At 33.5% G+C, this 22986-nt stretch overlaps 2 protein-coding genes across 2 annotated transcripts; both read left to right on the forward strand.

Moving 5' to 3' along the window:
* Nucleotides 1–1407: 1407 nt before the first annotated feature.
* LOC123524798 (stimulated by retinoic acid gene 6 protein-like) lies at nucleotides 1408–8667 on the forward strand. Its single transcript, XM_045303274.2, has 8 exons — nucleotides 1408–1676; nucleotides 2117–2202; nucleotides 2921–3048; nucleotides 4863–4983; nucleotides 6034–6100; nucleotides 6600–6734; nucleotides 7898–7986; nucleotides 8389–8667. The coding sequence occupies exons 1-8, from the start codon at nucleotides 1572–1574 to the stop codon at nucleotides 8549–8551; spliced, it is 894 nt and encodes a 297-aa protein (XP_045159209.2). The 5' UTR covers nucleotides 1408–1571; the 3' UTR covers nucleotides 8552–8667.
* A 1540-nt stretch (nucleotides 8668–10207) lies between these two features.
* LOC128555599 (stimulated by retinoic acid gene 6 protein-like) lies at nucleotides 10208–21893 on the forward strand. The gene is made up of 8 exons (XM_053538379.1): nucleotides 10208–10345; nucleotides 12192–12273; nucleotides 13272–13320; nucleotides 14102–14219; nucleotides 15033–15149; nucleotides 15487–15650; nucleotides 15860–16033; nucleotides 16415–21893. Exons 1-8 carry the CDS (start codon nucleotides 10260–10262, stop codon nucleotides 16744–16746), a joined length of 1122 nt encoding a protein of 373 aa, XP_053394354.1. The 5' UTR covers nucleotides 10208–10259; the 3' UTR covers nucleotides 16747–21893.
* The last annotated feature ends 1093 nt before the right edge of the window (nucleotides 21894–22986 follow it).

Here is a 22986-nt window from a genome sequence, read left to right on the forward strand (position 1 = left end):
TTCTATGAATGTGTTTTCTATTACTTCCATACTACGTATAGCCATCAACATCTATATTGTCATCCCCTAGTCAAGGCTTTCGCTTATGCCAACAACATCTAAATTTAAAACATCAATACAATTTTTACGTAAAATAAACTATCAGAAAATTTATCAACACGCCACCCTCTCACATGAGAAGCTAATTATGTCTTCCCCGGAATGAACTCTTCGGTTGCTGACCGCTGCCTGTTGCATTTCTTCCTCTACCATGTGTGTTCTTATTAAACAAAGGATTAAAGCTGAAAGCGTGACTTTAATTTACGACAAAACCATTGTTTGTACCTTATAGTAAAAACCTTGTCACATCAAACGTCTTAGCGGCACGCTGAATTTATTATGACGCAAAAGAAGTCAGCCCTGTTAGATTTGAATAAATTTTATCTAAATCTCAAAAGTTACTTTTTTACAATATCGATGTCGTTTAGATACGTATTACCTTATCATTCCGGCTGCGCCTATGTCAAAAAACTTTCTTCTTCTGTGACTGTAGTTCAATAACAAAACTACTGATTTATTTTTTTCAAATAAAATAATGATAATAAACTAGGAATACAGATCCTGTGAAGGATAGACACAACCATATTGCTAAAACAAGACAATCATACCGTTCAAGTTTTATGAAGATCTGTTGAAAACTGGAGGGTATGGAACACAACAAAAATAATAGAGTAATGAGCCGCATTGATAAGTTTTGTAGATAGCAACGCAAAGAACGAACGTCTAACTTTTATTACTCAAGCCGTTTCCACTAAATCGGACATATACCTCCATATGTTTAAAGTGGACAGTGATTTTTTCTTGTCTTTAACCGCATGATCAACTTCAGAATTATTACACAAAATTGTTGATTAGTTAACCCTCTGCCAAAAATATTAATGGTATGTTGGCTGAAATTTTACAAGCCATGCTGGCTGTGAATTTGGATTATTTTCGCTAAATATTTGTGTATATCGTGTCAGAACAATTGGTCGATCCTTCATGGAACCTTTATACTAAAACTGTTTATACTATTTGATTTGTAAAACGACAGCACCGCTAGTGGCCGTGACATACTCCATCATGACAATCTTTTAAAACAAAAATCTCGTGAGCACGACTTATTATTCCGACATTTTATCTCGAGTGCATCTCGGAATTTCGATCACACGACGTCTTATCTCGAGTGCATGAAATCTTATCTTTAGTTTAGTAATTGTTATGTCAGTCGCTTGAGATAATTGTACTTTGAAATATTAAATGCATGTCCTAAACCGTATAAAAAAATCTGATAACTCCATTTTGCTTTTAATACACACCGCCGGTTTGGTGTTCAATCCCTTTACAGTTAAGCATCTTTTGTCTGTGTTGGGGATTCACCTATCGGGGATAACATTTGTATACTAAACTCTGTTCTGTAACAGTTTACTGTTGATTCTTATTGGACTCCTTAAACAAAATTGAAAGGTCCTGAAATTGTATGTCCTTATTTTATTCATCTTTTCAGATTCAACAAACTATAGAGTGTACAAGAACAAGGAGACGAAAAGACAATGTCTGTGGATTACAACTCCTCATTTTATCAGTACTGTCAGGATGAAGTGTTTGCAGAAAACATTTCATTTGATGATAACCTTCATTGGTTCCTTATACCCGCGGTATGACTTGAAATAAGTGATAGTTAGATATCTTAAAACCGCAAAAATTTTATAATGTTATAGGCATCATAAAACTGTATTAACTCAATATTATTTCAGATAACAATTTGTTATATGCAGCACACATAATTCCGAGTAGATTTCAATTTTAGCCAGGTTTATCACATATTTAGTTTCACTGACAGGCTGTCGTGACAAAAGCAATGATCAGACACAATCATAAAGAGTTCCGCGTTTAGGTATTTTTCCTTTATATTTGATAAATTTAATACGGTTTATATCAGTTTTGGTTACGGACATAAGGTGAGGTAAAAATTAGCAACTGATTATGTTTTTTATGTTTCAAACTATACAAATAATATTATGTTCCCCATTACCCTTCCTTATTATTATAAAAAGTAAGATACTGTTTCTCTACGATATCATTTGATTTTCTACAGGTAGCTGTTATCGCCCTTCTTTCTTTCATGGAGAAAAGGAAATATTTAAAACCGAATCTTCTCGGAGGACGGCCAGCATTAGTGAGGTACAATTCCACCAACTATACATATCTACTGATTTTTTATATTAAGACAATAAAATATGTTAGAAGATCCATACAACCAAGTAATCTAATCCGTGACAGATTACGGAAAGTGCAACACTTCTCAAAAACCCCAACCTTCACCCCCCCCCCTTCCCAACCTCCGACGCCCCACTTTACTCCCCGCTAGATATTAAAAAACGCAAAAATATAACAGTACTTTTCTGTTTTTATACCCTTCTACCAGCAAACATTTGTAAACGTTCCACCAGGCTTTAAACTTAATGTTAAAATCAGATGGAACAGCTGTCCAAATAGATTCCAAATAGATGCTATGCATAATTACATGGTAAGAAAAGCTCTACGTAAAATACTACATTTGTATACTGTGCCACATAAACTTTTAAAGTTAGAGCCATATAGGGAGACAATCAGAACAATCATCTTATGGATTCAATCAATATTTAAACCTTTGACAAATATTAGAGAAAATAATTACCGGAAATAAGATTTAACAAGAAATTGATATATCTTTCGTTCATAACGGAAAACTTAGCAGCCAGATTTTAAAAGGCATTATGAGACTTTAACGTAATAATGTAGCAGGTACAAATATAACAATAATGAGACTTTCCTTAGTAGGTATGCGTGTAGATTATGTAGATTGTCTAAATAAGGTAAATTTTACATTCTGATTTTTTTTAATTTACTATATTTTAAGTCCGTTTGGTTTTCTGGACGAGCCGAGAAACCGATGGGGCATGATGTTTGTATTTGGTGCTGTGACTGGGAATTTTGTCAAAGTTTCTGGGAAAATTTTGACAAACGAAGTTTCAAAGTGGGCTAAAGGTATGAAACGAAAACAATTGATTTGTATGTTTTTCTAACACTTCTGGCTCGATTTTGGTAAATTTGAGATTGACCAGTCTGATAACTTCACAGGTTCTACCATTTTGGCCACATACTAAGGAGGTTATGCGTGTTTGAAAAACTGGAAATCATGACAATATATCATCACATTACCTAGATTAAAAACGTGATTAGAATATCATGCGCAGATAAATAAGATAGCCCGTGAACTAATTGATCAATCTGCCGAAAATAAATATGCAGTTAGTATTGAATGTTGGCTCATTGAAATACTAAACACTGTCATAACATTTGCTTTCAATCTGGGACTTTCTTTTAAGCAAACCTAACGGAATTAAAATATATTTATCTAGAAATGTGAATAGTCATTGTAGATTTATATTCTGTATTCGAGATTGCAGTCGAAACTGTGATATTCCTTCAATCTCATGATAATAAAACAGTATTGCTGTCGACATTTTCAAATCAGTCCAAACAATGGTCAAGCACATGACTTTGCTGAATTGTCAAGTCTTGAAAAATCGAAGTTTGACTAAACTAGATTCATTCGTTATGGAAGAATTATGAAAATTGATTATGACACGCAGTGCTACTTTAACAGTAATTTTAATAACATTGGCTGAACTGATAAATACAATGGAATACTATGGAACCTCCATAATCTTAACCCATCTCGAACAAACTATTGTTGTTTTTTTATATCACATTACTTTAGAATTTACCCCTCTAATCCAAACCTTAGTCACAATTATGATGTAAATGTTGCTCATTTTTGACACTTTCGAGTCTGTTTACAATTTTAATTATTTCTCAACAAACAATAGATACCAACATTGGTAAACAAAAGTCATGTCATATTTGCTATGTAGACAAGATGCATGCCATTAGCACAGGCGAGAAAGACACATGTAGTATGAACAGAAATTAAACAGAATAGAAATATTTGCGATTAGTACAAATGTAATAGTTATTATTTATTTACCCTGTACTTTCTTCACAAATGTTTGTGCAGTCTGTTAAGCAGGTAGTTGATTCTCTGTAAGTGCGCGTGCTTAATCGGATCTATTAATTACCGGATAAGTAAAGTATTCTTTTAGCTACCTTCTACGAATATAGGAATGGTGAAATCAATGTTTATAAATGATATTGAAAAGTTAAATTAAAATGAAAATTGACATCACACGTAACCAGTTTCTATGTGTTTATATTATATTTTATTGACCTTTACAGTAAGATATACATATTAGTTAACAACAGCATAAATAACCAAATCGTTTGGACCTTCATGATAATACGTCAATGCCTTACATAACGCAAAAGCAGCCACTCATTTTCTACCAGTAGAGACCACAGGGACATAGCGAGAGAAAGCCCCCAAACCAGAGAGAAGAGAACTTCTTTAGATACAGGCCTGACAGGCTAACTTAGCATGGCGCTTTGCGAATAGACGTTTTTACAAGGAGGCTCTAACATAGGTGGGAGACACTCAAGACTATCTCAGAAATTTCCATTGCCTTGATTCGAACCCCGGAACGCTGAATTGACAGTCGAGCGTGTTAAAAATGGACCAACGGAACACTCATAATTTTTCGGCCTGAAATAGTACCTTTCTAATCCGAAAACCCCTCTAATCCAAACTCCTAGTATTCTCGGATAAGAGAGTTCCACTATATAACAATAATTATAATATATGTAATTTGTTTTTCAATAAATAGACAATGATGACATATTCTAGCATGACCGTGTCCTGCCAAGAATCAATGATTAACAATATTGTTAACAATTATTTTCAGTGTTTTTTGTGTACATCCTTAGTCTGGAAGTGAGTGTCATATCCTACCCGTTATTTGCCTGTATGACAAATAGACACAAACTCATTGGAAGCATTACAGGTCTTCTGTACGCAATGGGATGGTAAGCAATTTAAGAAATAATAAATATGCACCTAGATCTATGTTTTATCAGAGTGCGTAGATCGGATGACTTACTTATTCCATTTCAAACGACTACTCATATTTTATTTACTGATAAAAAGATTAGAACATATTTATTACTTCGATTCTTGTCATGCAAAAACTTCGCATTAACTTTATAAGCATTCTGTCTATATATTAGCATGCGTTTCATAGGATGTTACAGTTCACATCCCGATTGAAAGAGCATACTAGTATGAGGAAAAGCAATAAACTCGCAATCTAACAACTCGCAAATGATATTGTGAATAGAATAATCAAATAGATTTGACTAAATTTGTAAAATGATGTTACATCGTTATGACGACATAGCTGCATGACGTATATATTTGTATGGCCGCGGTGCTGAATAATATCTGAGCAAGTTCACTAATTAAATATTAAGATATTTATTGCCCAGCACACTATGTGATTATAAATGTTTTTGAAAAGTTTGGCACTAGTATAGTTTTTATCCAATGGAATAGATGTATAATCTATATAATCATGTTAGAATCGCAGATAGGTAAATGTAATAGCCAAATATATTTAATCGTATATGCTATATATATTTTATAGCAATTGCTGCGGATCGTGTTATATAAGTTAAACATGTAATATATAGGTCTCATGTTTTCACAAACTTACGACCGCAGGAGGGGATAAAAAACTCCAACTTGCATTTGTAATATTTACATTCTCAGAAGATCAAAAGGAACAGAAACATGTCAAGCTATTTCATCAAATTGAAACAAAATCATAATACGTATGTAAAATTAAGAATATTTTACATGTGCATTGGTGCTAACGCAAAAAAATAGACAATGGTTTCTTTATGTATCTCGAAGTTGTCTCTGTTGAACAAAACAGTCTTATTGAGACACTTTATTCTAGCTTCATATTTGAAAGAAACAATTAATAATTTATTGTGTGAATATTTCTGAAATGTTATTAGTTTTAAAAATTTGCTCATTTTCGTTTCGAATGTAAATTGATTGTTTTTGCATTGCAGGTTTGGTTACGACCTTTTTTGTACAATACAGACTGCTAGATGTTATTCACAGTTCAATGACCCATCGGTATGCCCATCCACCGTGTTATGATAATGCGAAACCAGAGGGACAAATTAAGATATAGTTATCGGCAATCTGTAACCTTTAGCCTGCTGACGGCAAGTGATTCTGCCTTTGCGACCAGTGCAGACTAAGGTTTGTCATGGTCTGCACTGCTCGCTATTCAGTCAGTACATTTTCAGTAAACATCCCTTCAAAAAATAAAATGGTACAGCCCAAATTAAATGAAGGACCTGTCCCTTTTAGAAATTCAACAGGCTAAAGGTTACGTATCCCCATGAGAACAGAACTTTGATCAAACAACTTTTTCCGCGTGTTTTTTCTGTTATTTAGTATGAGCGGTATTGTCATGTTGTTACTTTGGTTTTCGGCTACACTAAAGTTTGCCTTTATTCACTAACCTTCGAACCTAATATAGACATCTTCTGTACATGTACATGTAATTCCAATATAAATCTTAAACATTTTATGAAACACTGAAATACAGAAAAATCTTCTTTTTCAGGTGAATGATGACACGAAAGGATTCGTAATAGGGCTCGAAGTACCTATTCTGTTATGTAACTTCTTAGTTGTTCTCAAATTTTCTTGGAAAATCTACAAATGTTTCAAGAAAGGGATTTACAGTGACAGCGATCAGGTAACATTCACCAGAAGAGAATTTTAACAAGTTTCTATTTTCAGAACATTACCTTGATTGAAATTTAAAATTGACGTTTTATTTGTTCCGGCCGCAGGCCGGTATTGATTTTACCTTAAAGTTTATTTCCTGTAAATATCTGGGGTGAAGGTCATTTAACAGCTGATTAAAAATGTTTATTTTGATTTGTGGATGAAAAATTTCACAGGTTTTCGAACGGAACAGATAATATTTTTTCTTAAGGGGTATGAGGGTGCTCTGAGCTGTATTGATTGACAGTATAATCCGTTGCAAGACTCCTGTGGAAATAGCTTACGTCATAAACCTGAATCCCCTCGGTATTGAAACTGCGGTAGAGTTCGACTACAAACCTGCCAACTCTACCACTCTGATAGCGGTCTCTGATATGGAGTGATCTCTCGTAAACGATTTACAGTCAACTCATCCCCTAGTAAACTCGTCCCCCAGTCAACTCGAACCCATTTTTTTCAGACGATTTCGAAAATGGTCATTTCGTCCCCCACTTTTCGGCCCCTCCTTTATAGTCTTTTTTCTTTTTTTCTGTCAAAGTAGATTATGATTAATAAATGTTTAATTATGATGTAAAATATGAGTTCTGTAAAATATGTTTTACATAAAAAACATAAAAAAATTACTTTAAAAACTACATTTTGGTTTATATAAATACCCGATCGCATGTAAAAGTGCAGAGTGCATGCACATTTCGTAGCTTAAAGTGTGCATTGACTAATGCGGCCGTGTATCCTTTTTAAAGATACTTCTTGTTTTTAGGTTAATTTGTTGCCTTACTTGACACAAACCTGTATATTCATATCTATATGATACCATTTAGGCTATTGTTTCGCCTTATTTGCTGAACTGGTACCGGTTTTAGGATAAAAAATGTTTGAAAGGTGTTTAACGAAAATACTTCTAAGTACTTTTGTTTTAACGATCCTTCTATTCAAAAGACAAGAGACGAATAGATATGTATGCTTTGACATCACACTGACACGATAACAAGTTTTTCATACAATTTAGAAAACATGTTGCAAATATCCATACATAGGAGAGAATTTAGACTGACACTTGTTATAAAGCAGGCTATATAAGCTTTTAACTTTTTTGTCAGAATAAATTTACCATAATCATATGTTTTACAGGAGCAGTCCAAGCTGTGTAAAAGTTACCATCTTACTTACGTTAAGTATTTGGTAAAGAGAATCAATCTTCATCAATACGATGGAAAACGGTACAATTACGCTTTGCCAATTAAAACATTCTATGATCTGAAAACCTTTCGACGACCAAAAGTGCCTATTTGAGCAGTACCCAGTATAAATGACAGTTTAAGTAGGTTTTGATGATGATGATGATGATGGTAACGATGGCAACGACGACGACGACAATGATGATGATGATGATGATGGTGGTGATATTGTTGTTAATTATGTTGATAATACTGCTGCTGAAAAAAATGATGATGAATTTGACCACGATGACAATGATGATGATGATAATGATGATTATGCTGCTGCTGCAGCTACAGATGATGATATTTGATAAACTCTACTGTCATACCTTTTCCAACACATTTTACTCTTTTCGTGCTAAGTACAAACTGATTGATACTTTTTTCTCTGGATATCGACAGACTGCCTTTGGTGGAAAAGATCCGAAATATGATTATGCGCCCAGTTCCTGGATTCCGATTCCCAATATCAATTATGATCACAGTGTTCATGTATGCTGTCATGCTATATTTGGTGAGTATTGTCCCATCTGTGTACAGACTGCTTGGCGGTGGAATATTTTGATCGTTGTTCGTCCGTCTGCATTTTACTTGTGATTACATTTTGTCCACATCTTTCTTGAGCAGTCTAAGAGTGAGGTAAGGTGCATCATTTACCGGTTTAAACTCCAAAGTGGTCTTTTATGCCACTGACCGTTCCTAGGCCCTGCACCACTGTGTTCCCTTATTTATTTGTTTGTATTTGTTGTTTATTTGTTTTATTTTATCTATGTATTTTTGTTAATATTTTCATGTGACGCACCCAACCTTAAATAAAGTGCTATAGAGTTTAAATATTCTTTGAGAGCAATTGTTTCTATTGGATGCGTGTCCTTTCCTTCAGCTCGGTCCGAGCGTCTTTGGTCACCAAATCTCAAACAAATTGAATGTGTAATTGGTCTGTGAACAGTGTACATGAGGCCGATATAGAACAAGAATGATCCACTTATTTCTTGTTTACATCTCCCGACAGGCTTATGTCAGATGGCAGTTTGAAGATTTACGAGTATCGTGTGCAGTTTTATAATCATCATAAATATGTGCGATGCCCATACATCTCTCCAAAGAACTGGAAAACTATTTCGTATTACCAGACATTTCCTGATGATTTTCTGTCATTTAGAATACAAACTAAAATAGTTATCTGTTTATGTTCATTTGTATCGATTTTGTTTTTCAGATAGGTCTTGGCTTTGCTTTGTACATTACTTACTTACTACATGCATACTCAAAGGTCTATCCAGATTATCAAGATATTGCAGATATCCTGCAAGGCAAGTATGAGAGTTATGTACTTCTATGTAAGATGATTTCATTCCCATGCACAAAGTAAAAAGTATCTTATTGCACCAAAATTTATCATATAGCTTTGTACTTACCTGTTGTGATTGCATCTAACTATAGCGGTGTTCTTAATAGGACAACAATCTAGTATCACTAAGCAAACACTAAAGAACTATTACATTTACTGCAGGGGTACATACAATGTAGCCTACCTTCGTGCAGAATAAATAGAAACATCTTCCTGTCATATATTACAGTATTAAACAAACAAGAAATATACTACATGCGTTTAACAATCCTACATACAGAACTTGTTTCAGTGCAATAGACAGTAAGGTACCTGTTAAAATAATGACATGATTATATGTAAAATGTTATGTATTTAACGAGATACTGTATATGTATAAATTACTGAAATGAAATCGTGTGTTGTTCTGTTCAGTTTAAAAAAAGTGATAATGATGATTAAAGCATGAAACTTTCAGGAAACGGATCCTCCACTCATTACATTAAAAATGGCTGCTATTTTCAGTTCGACACCCTCATATTGGTCCAGAACTTTTTATACAGTAAATCACCAGCAGGATTTATACGTGCCTCCAGAACCATTCGTGAAACTATTTAAACAAGACGTTGTCGAGCTAGTTCGAAATATTACATCATAATGATATTGATCATATTATCCATTTGAGCCGCACCATGAGAAAACCAACATAGCGCATCCGCGCAGTCTGGTCAGGATCCATGTTGTTCGCTTTCAAAGTCTATTGCAGTTAGAGAAACTGTTAGCGAACAGCATGGATCCTGACCAGACTGCGCGGATGCGCAGGCTGGCCTAGATTCATGCTTGTCGCAAATGCACTATATTAGTTTTTTCATGGTGCGGCTCATTTAATTTTAATTGCAAATAAGATTTTACAAATTCAAACAGTAATTTTATTTTTCTCTACATGTTTACAGCATCCAATACTGTTTCTACCATCTTGACGATACTGTGTGGAATCGGGAACATATATATTTTCCTTATAAACTATAGGTGAGTCAAAGTCATTAACATAGACAGTAATTGTAATAATATTTACATTATGTAGGATCATATAAGTGTTGTAGAATCTTGTTTTTGTGCTCACTGTAACATGCATTGAATATTACATGTATGACCATTTTGTACTAAAAAGAAACTCTTAGTCGTCTCACTTCTTAGATCATTTAAATCCATATCATAATGAATTATATATTGTAACAATATGATAAGTTAATAAGTCTTTAGCCCCGCGACAATATAGTATTATCATTGGCTGGCGAGGTGACCGTCATACCATCTGTCCATCAATGTTACGTGTGTTAGATAAAAGACATAACGTTGCACCAAGATAAAACACTCACCGTTCATAAGACTAAGTGCTCATACAATAAAGGTCCAAATTATGCAGGAGTCGTATTGAAATAATTTTGCGCGAACATTCACTTGTATCTTGCATGATTTATACACCAGTCTCAAATGGTTGTTTCTGCTTTATGGTTGACTATTTTATAACCAAACAATTATAACAAAAATCATTTAAACTAGAAGCTTTATATTATGACTGCTACGGACAAGGCACAATCTCCTCGTTGGGACTTGACAGAAGACGGTTCTCCTTAAACAAATTACTTATTATATTAATTATTTTTCGTTTACAAAATTTGACTATTTAATTGTAAAGGGCATAAACAATTTCTTTTATAGTGTCCAGAAGTAATATTGGTTAAATTCATTTTTGTATAAAAAGATATTATTTTAAAAAATATCATGATACATTCGATTCAATTCTCAAAAATAACCAAGCATTACTTTATTAATTGTTAATAAAACTAACATGTTTATGTAGGTTACAACACACTAAATAGCTGTTCTTCTTTATTTTATATAGAATTGACATATTTCCGATGGCCGCAATACACACCAGGACCCATTTTGAATTAAACATTTTCTTGAAGAATATTGTCAGTGCTGAATAAAAATTAAAAGAATTGACATATTTCCAATGGCCGCAATACAGACCAGGACCCATTTTAAATTAAACGTTATCTTGAAGAATATTGTCAGTGCTGAATAAAAATCAAAAGAAAAGTGGGGGTCATGTTTGATGCAAGAAACATATTTTCAGTCAAATACACAAACTGCAAAATCTGCTAAAAAATGAGACCCCAAATTGTAGTGGTGGTGTTTGATCTAAGTTTCCATGACAAATTCTGTCATGCTATTATTTCATTATGAAAATGCTACATACATGTCAAGCATAGATCTGTCATGTGATTTCAGCAAAACAAAAGCAAAGAAAATAAGGAAAATAGCTCTACAAAGCAAAAGCCTGAGAACTATTTGAATCCGCCAGTTTTTCGCGCCATTTTCCTATTTAGTGTCTGTATGCCTGTAAGAGCCTTAACAAAAGCATTATGACTACTGTAATTAAAAGCTTTACAGCCATACTGTAAAAGAAAACACTTGACTTTCAAGTAAATTGCGATAGAAGTGGCCGCTATGAAATTTAGTGCGTATGTCTAAATTTTCTACAATGTAGAATGAAAAGGCCAAACTTTCACGGAACGTCTACCTTTTTTTTCTTTAAACTTGTATAATAATGTGCAGCCAAGCAAAAGATATCGGACTCGGTTTGATTGAGTCTGTTCATGAGAGTTATTGAAACATGGAACACACTTCACGCCCCTAGCAAAAATACCAGAATATGATTATAGGTATTCTTTCGGTGAATATATTTGGCTTTTCAAATTGTATTTTTCGTCTTAGTAAAATAACATTGCCGTTTTTTCCAAGAGGAACACACTTTTTTACACTCTTTATGAAGAAAATTGACTTAAGAATTATTCTATTTCTACAGAACGGATATGCTGTCATTATACAGGGGTGATCGAACTTTCATACCGACAACTGTTCACCAATCGTCACCAAATGTCTACATGGTATGTTATAAAAGTAGTAGATTTTCGTATTTGTAAAGTTACTTGAGAAATCTAGATTTTTATAATTATTATATTTAAAAAGAAGTGTTAAAATGATATATTTTATTACAAGTAAAACTTTACTGTAATTAGTGTAAGCATTGTCAATTTAACTAACGCAGATTTTGACTTGAATATTTAGTATGTTAGGGACAAAAGCATATTATATAATATTATACTGATCGAAATTTGATTTTACTGATTTCGGAAGAGGGTAGTATTAAAATTACAGTCTTTTTCCATGCAGTCCAACTTTTGTGAAAAAGGTTAGCTTCTTTCACGGAAAATACGCAAAGCATATGCTAAAATATGTTATATGTTTCATATTAGAATGGCAGGTTATCTGTTTTGAACGCATCCTTACATGTGTAATATTAAGACCGTAACCACAAGGTCAAATAGATTCTTTGAGATTATATTGTCAGTATCGTGTACGGTTTGTAAAGGAGTTCTTATATCACTTGATAAACTTAGAGGCTAATGGTTTATAGGAAGTATCGTGTTCGGTTTATCACTCTGTCGTACAAACAAGGGATTCATATTAATTAACATACACATCTGCCTCATGACGAGATCATATGTTACAGTACATAACTTGAATGATCTAGGCGTGTAACTCTAGCTTTGAGGTGACCCTTTGGATGTCAAGAGAATTTAATATTATTTGATGGACACTGCATATAAGACAATCCGTCACGGGTAACATCATGCCGCTTATCTCCATATTAAAATTCATGCTTTCCATTCAGTTACTCTGCCTGATATATTTTTGTTGCCTGCAAGATTACCTCAACCAGGAAATATCAGTAACTCTTTAACATATTCGTGTTTTTCTATATAGACACTAGAGCATTATTCTTATGTTTAGTTTTTCTTTCTTAGCCATCCATATAAGTTTGATGTTTCATTTAGACACAGGATACACTTTTACACTTTTAAAATCAATTTATTGTAATTAGGCACAAGGGATGCGATTCATTGGGACATCAGTTACTGGAATGATTTGGGGTAGGTTGTGTTTTTGTATCAGTAGAAGTCTGGATAGTTGTACGATCAATATATTTTTGCAACATTATTGCTTTCTAACACAAATTGTAGTGGAAATTCTGGGCAATTACATATAAAAGTCTCAAACGTTACAAAACCAAGCCCCTTCAAAAATCGTTATTTACGGTAAATAAAAAGCACATTTATGTTAAAAATCTGTTTACTTTCTGTTGTCTTAGTAATGTCCAATAAAAGGAAACATAATTAGCCGATATTTTCATTTATTTGGTATGTGGCAACTGAGTTGGGTCAGTTTTAAACCAGTTTTCCAGTTAATTCACATAGCATTGTAATTTGTTGAGAATTCTTTAATCTGTCTGCGAAAAGGCATACTATTACAATTAAATGTTTAAAGGACTCTTTTTCAATTGGACATTTTATGTCATATATAAGTTTGGTAGTGTAATTTGCAAGAAAGAAGTCTATGTGAAATTATAAAAGATAGCTTAACTAGTTTACAACAAGGATATGACTACTTTATAATAAAGCTTTTGAACATACTATTTGTTTTAACGTTTACAGTGGAATTCACGTGTAAATCTAATTAAGGTTCATAATCGTGCAGAATTACTTTTTTTTTGATAAGCAAAATATTGCACACTTAATTCTATTTATATGCATATTTGAGTACATTCAGGAATTTTCAATTACGAATGAAGTACATTTTTATAATATAAAATATACATTAAATTTCTAGAACATCTTATAAACAGCATCATGTTTTAATCACTCTGCTTTATAGGAAGTATGTTATGTTATCTGACTGCGTTTATTCCTCTCGCAACGATGATGATTGTGATCAAGCTCGTGATAGACTTGGGGAAAATTAACTATCTGTGGAATGAGCTTGAATGGCTGGTGTATGTGTTTCTTTTTTAAATAATGATTTGTAAAGAACCATGATTATATTTGTCAGTTCATTGAAAATAAGGAAACAGTGCCTAGCATATACCAGCACACGTAAATTCCGAAATGATTACATGACATAGAGGCTATGTTCTGTAGAAATTTAAAATCATCTGTAAACCATTTATATCATATCAGAGCATACTCACATGACTGTATTGAGATGGATATTTCGTTCATATATGTATATTGTGTGGTAGAAACATGTTGTCGTTCCAATAAAATGTATGCAATTGCCTGAAAATTTGATTTTAATACCATAAAATTGTTTTGGGCTAAATGTTTTAGGGATTTGTAGATATGTTTAATTTTTATTCTAACACGAACCGTTTTATTTTCCTATTAAACAAAGAAGGTTGAAATTTGTGTTATTAAACAACAATTCATTTTTCTGACGTCACAATTATTACGTCATAGCTTCTCACGGCATAGCGGCGCGCTGGAAAAGAAACCAACAGAAAACAGGCAAATATTTAATAGAAGTCGTCAAGGATGTACTTTAAAATCCTTGGTAACGTGTTAGAATGGAAATAATATATCTCATTTAGTGATTTGCTTTTATTCAGCGACAAATCACTGAATGAGATATATTATTTCTTAATTATAATGAAATCAAGTGAAGTGATTAAAGTGTTCATTAATGTGTTACATGTATATCTTTGTCATTCTACGTATATACATTGTCAACAAATGATTACATATTCCTTGTGAAGATAAATTGTTAAAACTTTTGTTTGTAAGTTCTTCCATGATATCTCTTGTTTCAGTTATCCAGTTTGTATGATTATCATTTTCAAGATGCAGACTTTCTTTATTGGGCGATTTTTCATGCAACCGAAAATACAGGAAAACGACAAGCACAAACCATTAGCTGTCGATAACAGGTAAATTAAATACTAATCTGATTTCCATTATGCTTTGCGCAGGAATGATCGCTCACGTCACAGTAATAACCTCCTTTAATCATTACTTTTGGAGACATAATATAGAAACCTCTTCCTTTTAAGTCTCTTCAATAGTGACACCATTTCTTTGTACATTCTTATTTGTTACTTGTTTATACATAACAAGTACCCAATAAAAGACATTTAAAATTAACTACATAACATCTAAAGTTGCTACAATTCCATTGCCAACTGTACAACGTAAAGCTGTGAAGCAAAAACGTTTACTTTTAAAATTACATTTACTCGAAGCCTATAAAAGCATCTTAAATTTCAGGAACGCGTACAACATTTTCAGTTTCTTCATGGTGTTTCTAAATGCCAGTATTGGAATGTTTACGTTTCTGAAACGTATTTTAGCTAGCATACTACTGGGTGTTTTTCTAATACCAAGGATGGACCGCTGTTTGCTAATGAGGGGCTATGAAGCTATGGATAAGTGTAAGTTCATCTTGTCACTAAATCCCATATTAATTACCATTCAAGTAATGTCAGATTGTCGCGAGAATATTTGTAGGTAACGCTTTAACTCTAATATTAAGGACTTAATTGAGACAAGAGTACAGAGTATAACAATAAAACAATGTAAAGGTAAGTAATTATAGGTTACCCGAATAACATCGGTATATTTCAATGTTGTAACATTACAGGTTATGTAAATTACATCGGGATGATAATGGTAGACGTTGCACACAACCATCCAGTTTTACGGACCTTCTGTTACCTCCTAAAATCAGAGATAGAGGATAGGAAAGAAATGAAACGTCCACATTCTGGGGAACAGATTATTGACAACTTTGCCAGGAACTCTGCTGTATCCTCTAGTAATAATTTACTTAGTATCCTTATTATTTACTTTATTTCAAACTAAATTCCTAAACAAATATGAACAAATTGTAGAACGTTTCCTCATTCGTTTCTTTAGTTTCAGTTATAGTAGATTAGACAAGGTTTCTGGTAGTAATCTGACAACACTCTAAATTGACTTGTAAAATGAAAAAAAAAATATACTCGTTCGATTAATATACTTAATTAGACGTTATTTTATTTAAAATGTTATTTTGGCTTGTATATTATTTACATACGTGCTGATAAGCATAGTTAAATATTTGATTTAGTTTCACTTTTCAAACTTTGTTGGCGACATGAGTAGTGGTGGTGTCCCTCGCCGAAGGAGCACTAATTATCTTTTACAATTATTTTAGCTAATAAAATGAGGAAACGAAGATGGTGGCTAGCCTATACATTAATTCGAAACCCTTCATTGTCTGCAATGCGCGTTCATGAAACAAAGGTCGCCCTGGCCAATTCAACTGTTGATCTGAATGACATTAAGTATTCTAACAATGAATCCTTAAACGTCAAGGACCAACAAGAAGAATTCTGGGACTGCTCCTGTAGACCTGTTAGCTGTAGAGAGTACAAGTTTCGCATCCCTGCGAATTTGCTGACAAATATGCTTGCAGTTATTGTATTTCTATCTATAGTTATCATTTTTGCCTGCGTGCGTGTAATAATTTCAAATATTATTAAGTAGTCGCTTCATATTACATAAGTTAATGTGATTTATGTTTCCACATTCTTCGAAAGAATTAAAAGTGCACGTTTATTTTGAAACGGAGCGCGAGATATTATAAAAGCTCTTATATTTGCAGCATATTAATACACATCAATTTAAGAGCCATTATGACTTCTAAATTGATAATGGTAGATAAATAGTGACCAATGCATCTAAGGGTTACATTTTCTGTGGTCGACGTGTATTGCGTCACATAATTATGTGCAAGTTCTGATGTTTTTTTTTTTTCTATTTTGTAATATAAACGCCGGCTAAGATATTATTCTAGAATAGTACATGCATTGTGTTATGTCACAAATGGCGTCATGATAAACGTTCAGATGAGCAAGCAGTAAGAATAAGTATAAATACACTATTTCAATTTTGGTGATATAGAGAAGCTGCTTAAGGTAGTTCTGCACGTTTGATAAACCGGAAGTGATGGCGTAACGTCATTTATCCGTAAAACGTAGAATAATGCCTGGATTCGGCGTACGGAAACGAAAATCAGGTTATGAATTAAGGGCAACCTGTAAGTAAATGTATTAAAATGGCACTATTATTATCTTTCTAAAGCTAAAATATGATATTAAAATATCTTACACGTTAAACAATTCAAAATAATGTCTTAAAATTAGCTTGAAATAGGCGGTTCACTTTAATCATAACCCAATATCTCAAAAATAAGCACAGGGACCTATACATTTTATGTCACCATATAATAGGCCATAATTTTTTTTTTATTATGTTTATGTACGACTGTGAGAAGTTTGATTAAAATCTACATTGTAGAAAATTTTCTATTTGCGAAAACGTTATGAAAGTTGCGTTTTTCCCGTAGACTCCCATTATGAAAAGTTGCGTGAGGTCGAAAGTTTTCAAATCAGTCTAGCAAAATATCAAGCACACGACCCTATCTTTTTTATTTGCTGAATTTCTTAGTATATTCCGAAGTTTTGAAAAGTCAGAGTTAAATCAAATTCTACATTTAGTTAGAGGCTTAATAAAACAATACAAGGAGGATTCCACTATTTGTATTGCTATCAATGAAAGTCACTCCACTGTGGTCAAAATCTGCTATAATAACCAGTTGGCTGGTTAAGTGGGAGACCAACCATTTCAGTGTGACTTAGAATTGGTAATCTAAGTTCCACTTGTTCTATACATATAGATGTGGAACGGGTAAACACCCATGTCAGCTTCTTTTACAACGCAAACCGCTTCCAAGACGAGTCTGAAGATAGATTTTTTCAAGGTCAAATTATGCCCCTTTCATACTTAATTTTTTATCTGTACCTCTCTGATTATTTGATATTTTAACACAGACTCAAGCTATTGTGCAATATTCATCCACAGTTCTAGTGGTCTTGTCAGTAACTGTACTATATTCAAGTAACTTGCCACAATCACCATAACAAATTAATTTGTTGCATGTAAGATTCAGACCTCTAACTCAAGGTTAAGGTCACCTTTAGAGATGAAACATTTTGGTATTTTTATCTGGTCTGTTACTTTTTAGCTCACCTGTCACGAAATGACAAGGTGAGCTATTGTGACTGTTTGATGTCCGTCGTCCGTCGTCAGTCGTCCGTCAACAATTTCTAAAAAAATCTTCTTCTTGAAAACCACTGGGCAGAATTACACCAAACATCAAAGGAATGATCCTTGGGTGGTCCCCTTATAAAATTATTAAAAGAACTGAATTCCATGCAGAACTCTGGTTGCCATGGCAACAGAAAGGAAAAACTTTAAAAATCTTCTTGTCTAAAACCACAGGGCCTAGGGCTTTGATATCTGGTGTGTAGCATTATCTAGTGGTCTTCTAGCAAAATTATTCAAATTATCCCCCGGAGGTCAAATATGGCCCCGCCCCGGAGGGTCACATGGTTTATATAGACTTATATAGGGAAAACTTTGAAAATCTTCTTGTACAAAACCACACGGCCTAGGGCTTTGATATTTGGTATGTAGCATCATCTAGTAGTTCTCTACCAAGATTGTTCAAATAATCCCCATAGGGTCAAATATGGCCCCGTCCCGGGGGTCCCAAGTTTTACATAGACATATAGGAAAAAAAGTTAAAAACTCTTCTTGTCTGAAACCACAACATTTAGACCTTTGATATTTGGTTTGTAGCATTGTCTTATGGTCCTCAACCAAAATGATTCCAATTGTACCCCTTGGGTGAAAAGAGGCACTGCCCTGGGGGTCCCAAGTTTTATATAGACTTATTTAGTAAAATGCTTTAAAAATCTTCTTGTCTGAAACCGTACGACCTAGGCGTTTGATATTTGGTATGATGCATTGTCTAGTAGTCCTCTACCAAATTTGTTCAAATTATGCCCCTGGGGTTAAAAGAGGCCCCGCCCTGCGGTCACTTAGTTATTATGTGAGTTATATAGGAAAATACTTAAAAAATCATCTGATCCTATTTCCAAGACTATTTAATTAATATAATTACCTGATGACCCCAAGTAATATGATGTCACTTGACTGTGACCTTGACCTACTGACCTACTTTCTTGTTTCGTAAGATACAGCCTTGAAATTTTGATGACATTCACAGTTTTGCACACAAATCATAAAACTGAATTTCTTTGACCATGAATGCGACCTACTGAATTTCTTAATATTTTATCATCATTTTGACATTTGAAACATGTAGCTCATATTACTCAGGTGAGCGATCCAGGGTCATCATGACCCTTTTGTTTATGTATTGGTGTATATTTAAATCACTTGGCATACATAATTACTTTTACAAGACATTGTGACATGTGCAAAGGTCACAGACACTTAAGTTAACTTTTTTTTGTACATGAAATTACTTCTCTTTTATATGATAAAAGTACAATACATGTGCTTTATGTCAGTTTTTCCAGTAATCTAAAAATGAAATTATGTTTATAATTATTAAATAAGGTGATTGTAATGATACATGTAGATATAAAAAGCTATTGATAATTGTAGAAATCCAGAATGCAAAACCCAAACACAGGATATAACTTTATGGTATATATAGGTAAATAGAGAATTACCTTAGTTGCAATACATTTATAATAGGTTGGTAAGTAGTGCAGCTCTGCATTGAAAAATAGTAGAATTAACTTTTTCTGGTGTGTTATTAAAAAACAAAGTTTTGTAGTAACATGTAAATGTCATGTATTTCATTTATTAGCTCACCTGAGCCAAAGGCTCAGAGTGAGCTATTGTGATCGCTCACTGTCCGGCGTCCGTCCACACTTTCCGTTAACCAACATCTCCTCCTAAACCACAAAGCCAATTTTGATGAAACTTCACAGGGATGATCCTTGGGTGATATTCTTCAAAAAAGTGTTCAAAGAATTGAATTCCGTATAGAACTCTTGTTGCCATGGCAACCGAAAGGAAAAACTTAAAAAATCTTCTTGTCCAAAACCACAAGGCCTTGGGCTTTGATATGTAGTTTGTAGCATCATCTAGCGGGCCGCTACCAAGATTGTTCAAATTATCCCCCTAAGGTCAAATATGGCCACGCCCCGGGGGTCACATGGTTTATATAGACTTATATAGGGAAAACTTTGAAAATATTCTTGTCCAAAACTATAAGACCTAAGGCTTTGATATTTAGTATGTAGCATCATCTAGTGGTCCTCTACCAAGATTTTTGAAATGATCCCCCTAGGATATAATATGGCCCCGCCTTTGGGGACGGGGGAGGGGGGCGCTGGGGGCACATTATTTCTATAGACTTATATAGGGAAAAACTTTGAAAATCTTCTTGTCAAAAACAAAAGGGCCTAGGGCTTTGATATTTGGTATGTAGCATCATATAGTGGGCCTCTAAAAAGATTGTTCAAATAATCCCCCTAGGATGAAATATGGCCCCGCCCAGGGGGTCACATGGTTTTATATAGACTTGTATAGGAAAAAACTTTAAAAATCTTCTTGTCGGAAACCACAACACCTAGGCTTAAGATATTTAGTATGAAGCATTGCCTTGTGGTCCTCTATCAAGATTGTTCAAATTATTCCCCTGGGGTGAAAAGAGGCCCTGCCATGGCGTTCCCTAGTTTTACATAGACATGTATAGGAATTTTTTTTAAAAATCTTCTTGTCTGAAAGTTCAAGGCCTATGCCTTTGATATTTTGTATGTATCATAACCTAGTTGATCTCTAACAAGATTGTTTGAAATATGCCCCTGGGGTGAAAAGAGGCCCCGCCCCAGGGGTCTATTGATATATGAGTTATATAGGAAAAAATACTTCAAAAATTATCAGATTTTATTTCCTAGACTGTTTAATTATATTTACCAGATGACTCCAAGTGATAAGGGTCACCCGACTGTGACCTTGACCTACTGACCTACTCTCTTGTTTTTTAAGATACAGACTTGAAATTTGGATGACATGTATCATTTTGCACACTTACCTTAAAACTGACTTTCAGTGACCATGAATACTACTGACCTACTTTTTTGTTTTTGATGCTTTAACAAAGAAATTTGTTCAAGGAAGCAACTTAACTCAGGTAAGCGCTATATAGGGCCATCATGGCCCTCTTGTTTATTACCTCCCTTTAATATGATAAACTATTTTTTATGTTTGTATTTATTTTTCCATGCCAGTTTAAGAATAAAATCACATTAAATCTTAAATACAAAAGAAAACATTTGAAAGCATTCACCAGACATTTTTCAAACTACATGTACATAATATTTTATGAATTATATGATACATAGTTATGATATATATACATTTTTAGTATGTTGCCCTATAAAATAGAAGAAGATGCAGTATGTTTTGTGAAAAACGTCCCTTGTTGGGGGACGTTGGTTACTCTGTTACAAATTTTCGTTTTACATTAGTATTGACGACACATGTTATGCTATTATGTAAATCTATAGATACTTGTTTATTTTGTACTTCCTTTGTGTATCACTCGGGGTTTCTTTTCTTGAATTGTTCCATATTTCTGTAAAACTTTAATTCACATGCTTTCTGTGTACAACTTTGTTACTTAATGTAATTATAATACATAAATTGTACCTAAATGTAATTGTTAAACATACTCATGATTGAACGTAAACAAATCACAATGATTTTATTTGTAAAGAAAAATCAAAATAAATATAGAAATATCAATATTCCTTTGTATTTGTTTTTCTTTTTAAAGATGATTTTGTTCCAGCCTGCTCTAGCAGTCTTTTTCGAGAAAGAGATGCCACTTTTCAACCAACAACAGAGATGGACCATAAAATATTTTTACGAAAAGGCTTGCGTATGACCAGCATAACAAAAGAGTACTACATGACTAGCATATGAAAGAGATAACATATGAAAAGCATATAAAAGTAGAATCATATGAGTTGCATATGAAAGGAGCTAACATATGAAAAGCATATAAAAGGAGAAGCATATGAATAGCATATGAAAGGAGGTAACATATGAATTTGATATCGGTATCATGCCCATATCATATGCTAGGCCTTTCAATTTGCATATGAAATTCATATGCTAATCATTTCATATGAAACTGATATAATTTTCATACGAGAATCATAAACTGATATCATATGCTTATCATATGCGGCTCTTTTTTTTTATGATTAGCATATGAAAGGTCTCATATGAAAATCATATGATTATCATATCGGTTTCATATGTGGCGAAATTGCCTGTGTATAGGATAGCTCTCCACATACTTCGTATACAATTAGTCGAGCTAATCATGGCGGCCATCTTGATTAGAAAGAGCTGCATAACTGAACTGTTTATTCTGTTAACGCTGCAACATGTTAATTCAAAAACAGCCGATTTTACGTGCAGCAATGGCTATTTGGTAAAATATAGTATATCTGTTTGGCATAACCATGGTTCTACTTCTGGCAGCAATTTTGAAAATGGCTGCTTTCATGATGTTTTTAATATATTTTAAATTGACTTCTTTATTCTATCAATAAAATGACTTACCCATTTTCATACATATGTAACCCATGTATCCCATCTGTATATATTAATTAGGATTTATCTAAGGATGGTAGCTATCTTCTTTTTTGAGGTTCACTTGGTTTGGTGAAGATTTTCTATGACCTTTTGCACTATATTAAAAGGTGAAACCTTATTTCAATTAACTTTAACTTTTCGCTGTCCTTATGATTATACAGGCTTGCTATTATCAGGGGCGCACCTTATATTGCCAATCAAAAATTGGTAGTACTATTGAAAACCACAGGTGGA

Source organism: Mercenaria mercenaria, chromosome 3, assembly GCF_021730395.1.
Source record: "Mercenaria mercenaria strain notata chromosome 3, MADL_Memer_1, whole genome shotgun sequence".
NCBI classification, from domain to species: Eukaryota; Metazoa; Mollusca; class Bivalvia; order Venerida; family Veneridae; genus Mercenaria; species Mercenaria mercenaria.

Coding starts and splice junctions, on each gene's coding strand:
- LOC123524798 (XM_045303274.2), top strand. CDS start 1,572: ATGTCTGTGGATTACAACTCCTCATTTTATCAGTACTGTCAGGATGAA. Junction 3,049..4,862: donor AGTTTCAAAGTGGGCTAAAG/GTATGAAACGAA, acceptor AATTATTTTCAG/TGTTTTTTGTGTACATCCTT. Junction 4,984..6,033: donor CTTCTGTACGCAATGGGATG/GTAAGCAATTTA, acceptor TTTGCATTGCAG/GTTTGGTTACGACCTTTTTT.
- LOC128555599 (XM_053538379.1), top strand. CDS start 10,260: ATGTTTACAGCATCCAATACTGTTTCTACCATCTTGACGATACTGTGT. Junction 10,346..12,191: donor ATTTTCCTTATAAACTATAG/GTGAGTCAAAGT, acceptor CTATTTCTACAG/AACGGATATGCTGTCATTAT. Junction 15,150..15,486: donor CCATTAGCTGTCGATAACAG/GTAAATTAAATA, acceptor CTTAAATTTCAG/GAACGCGTACAACATTTTCA.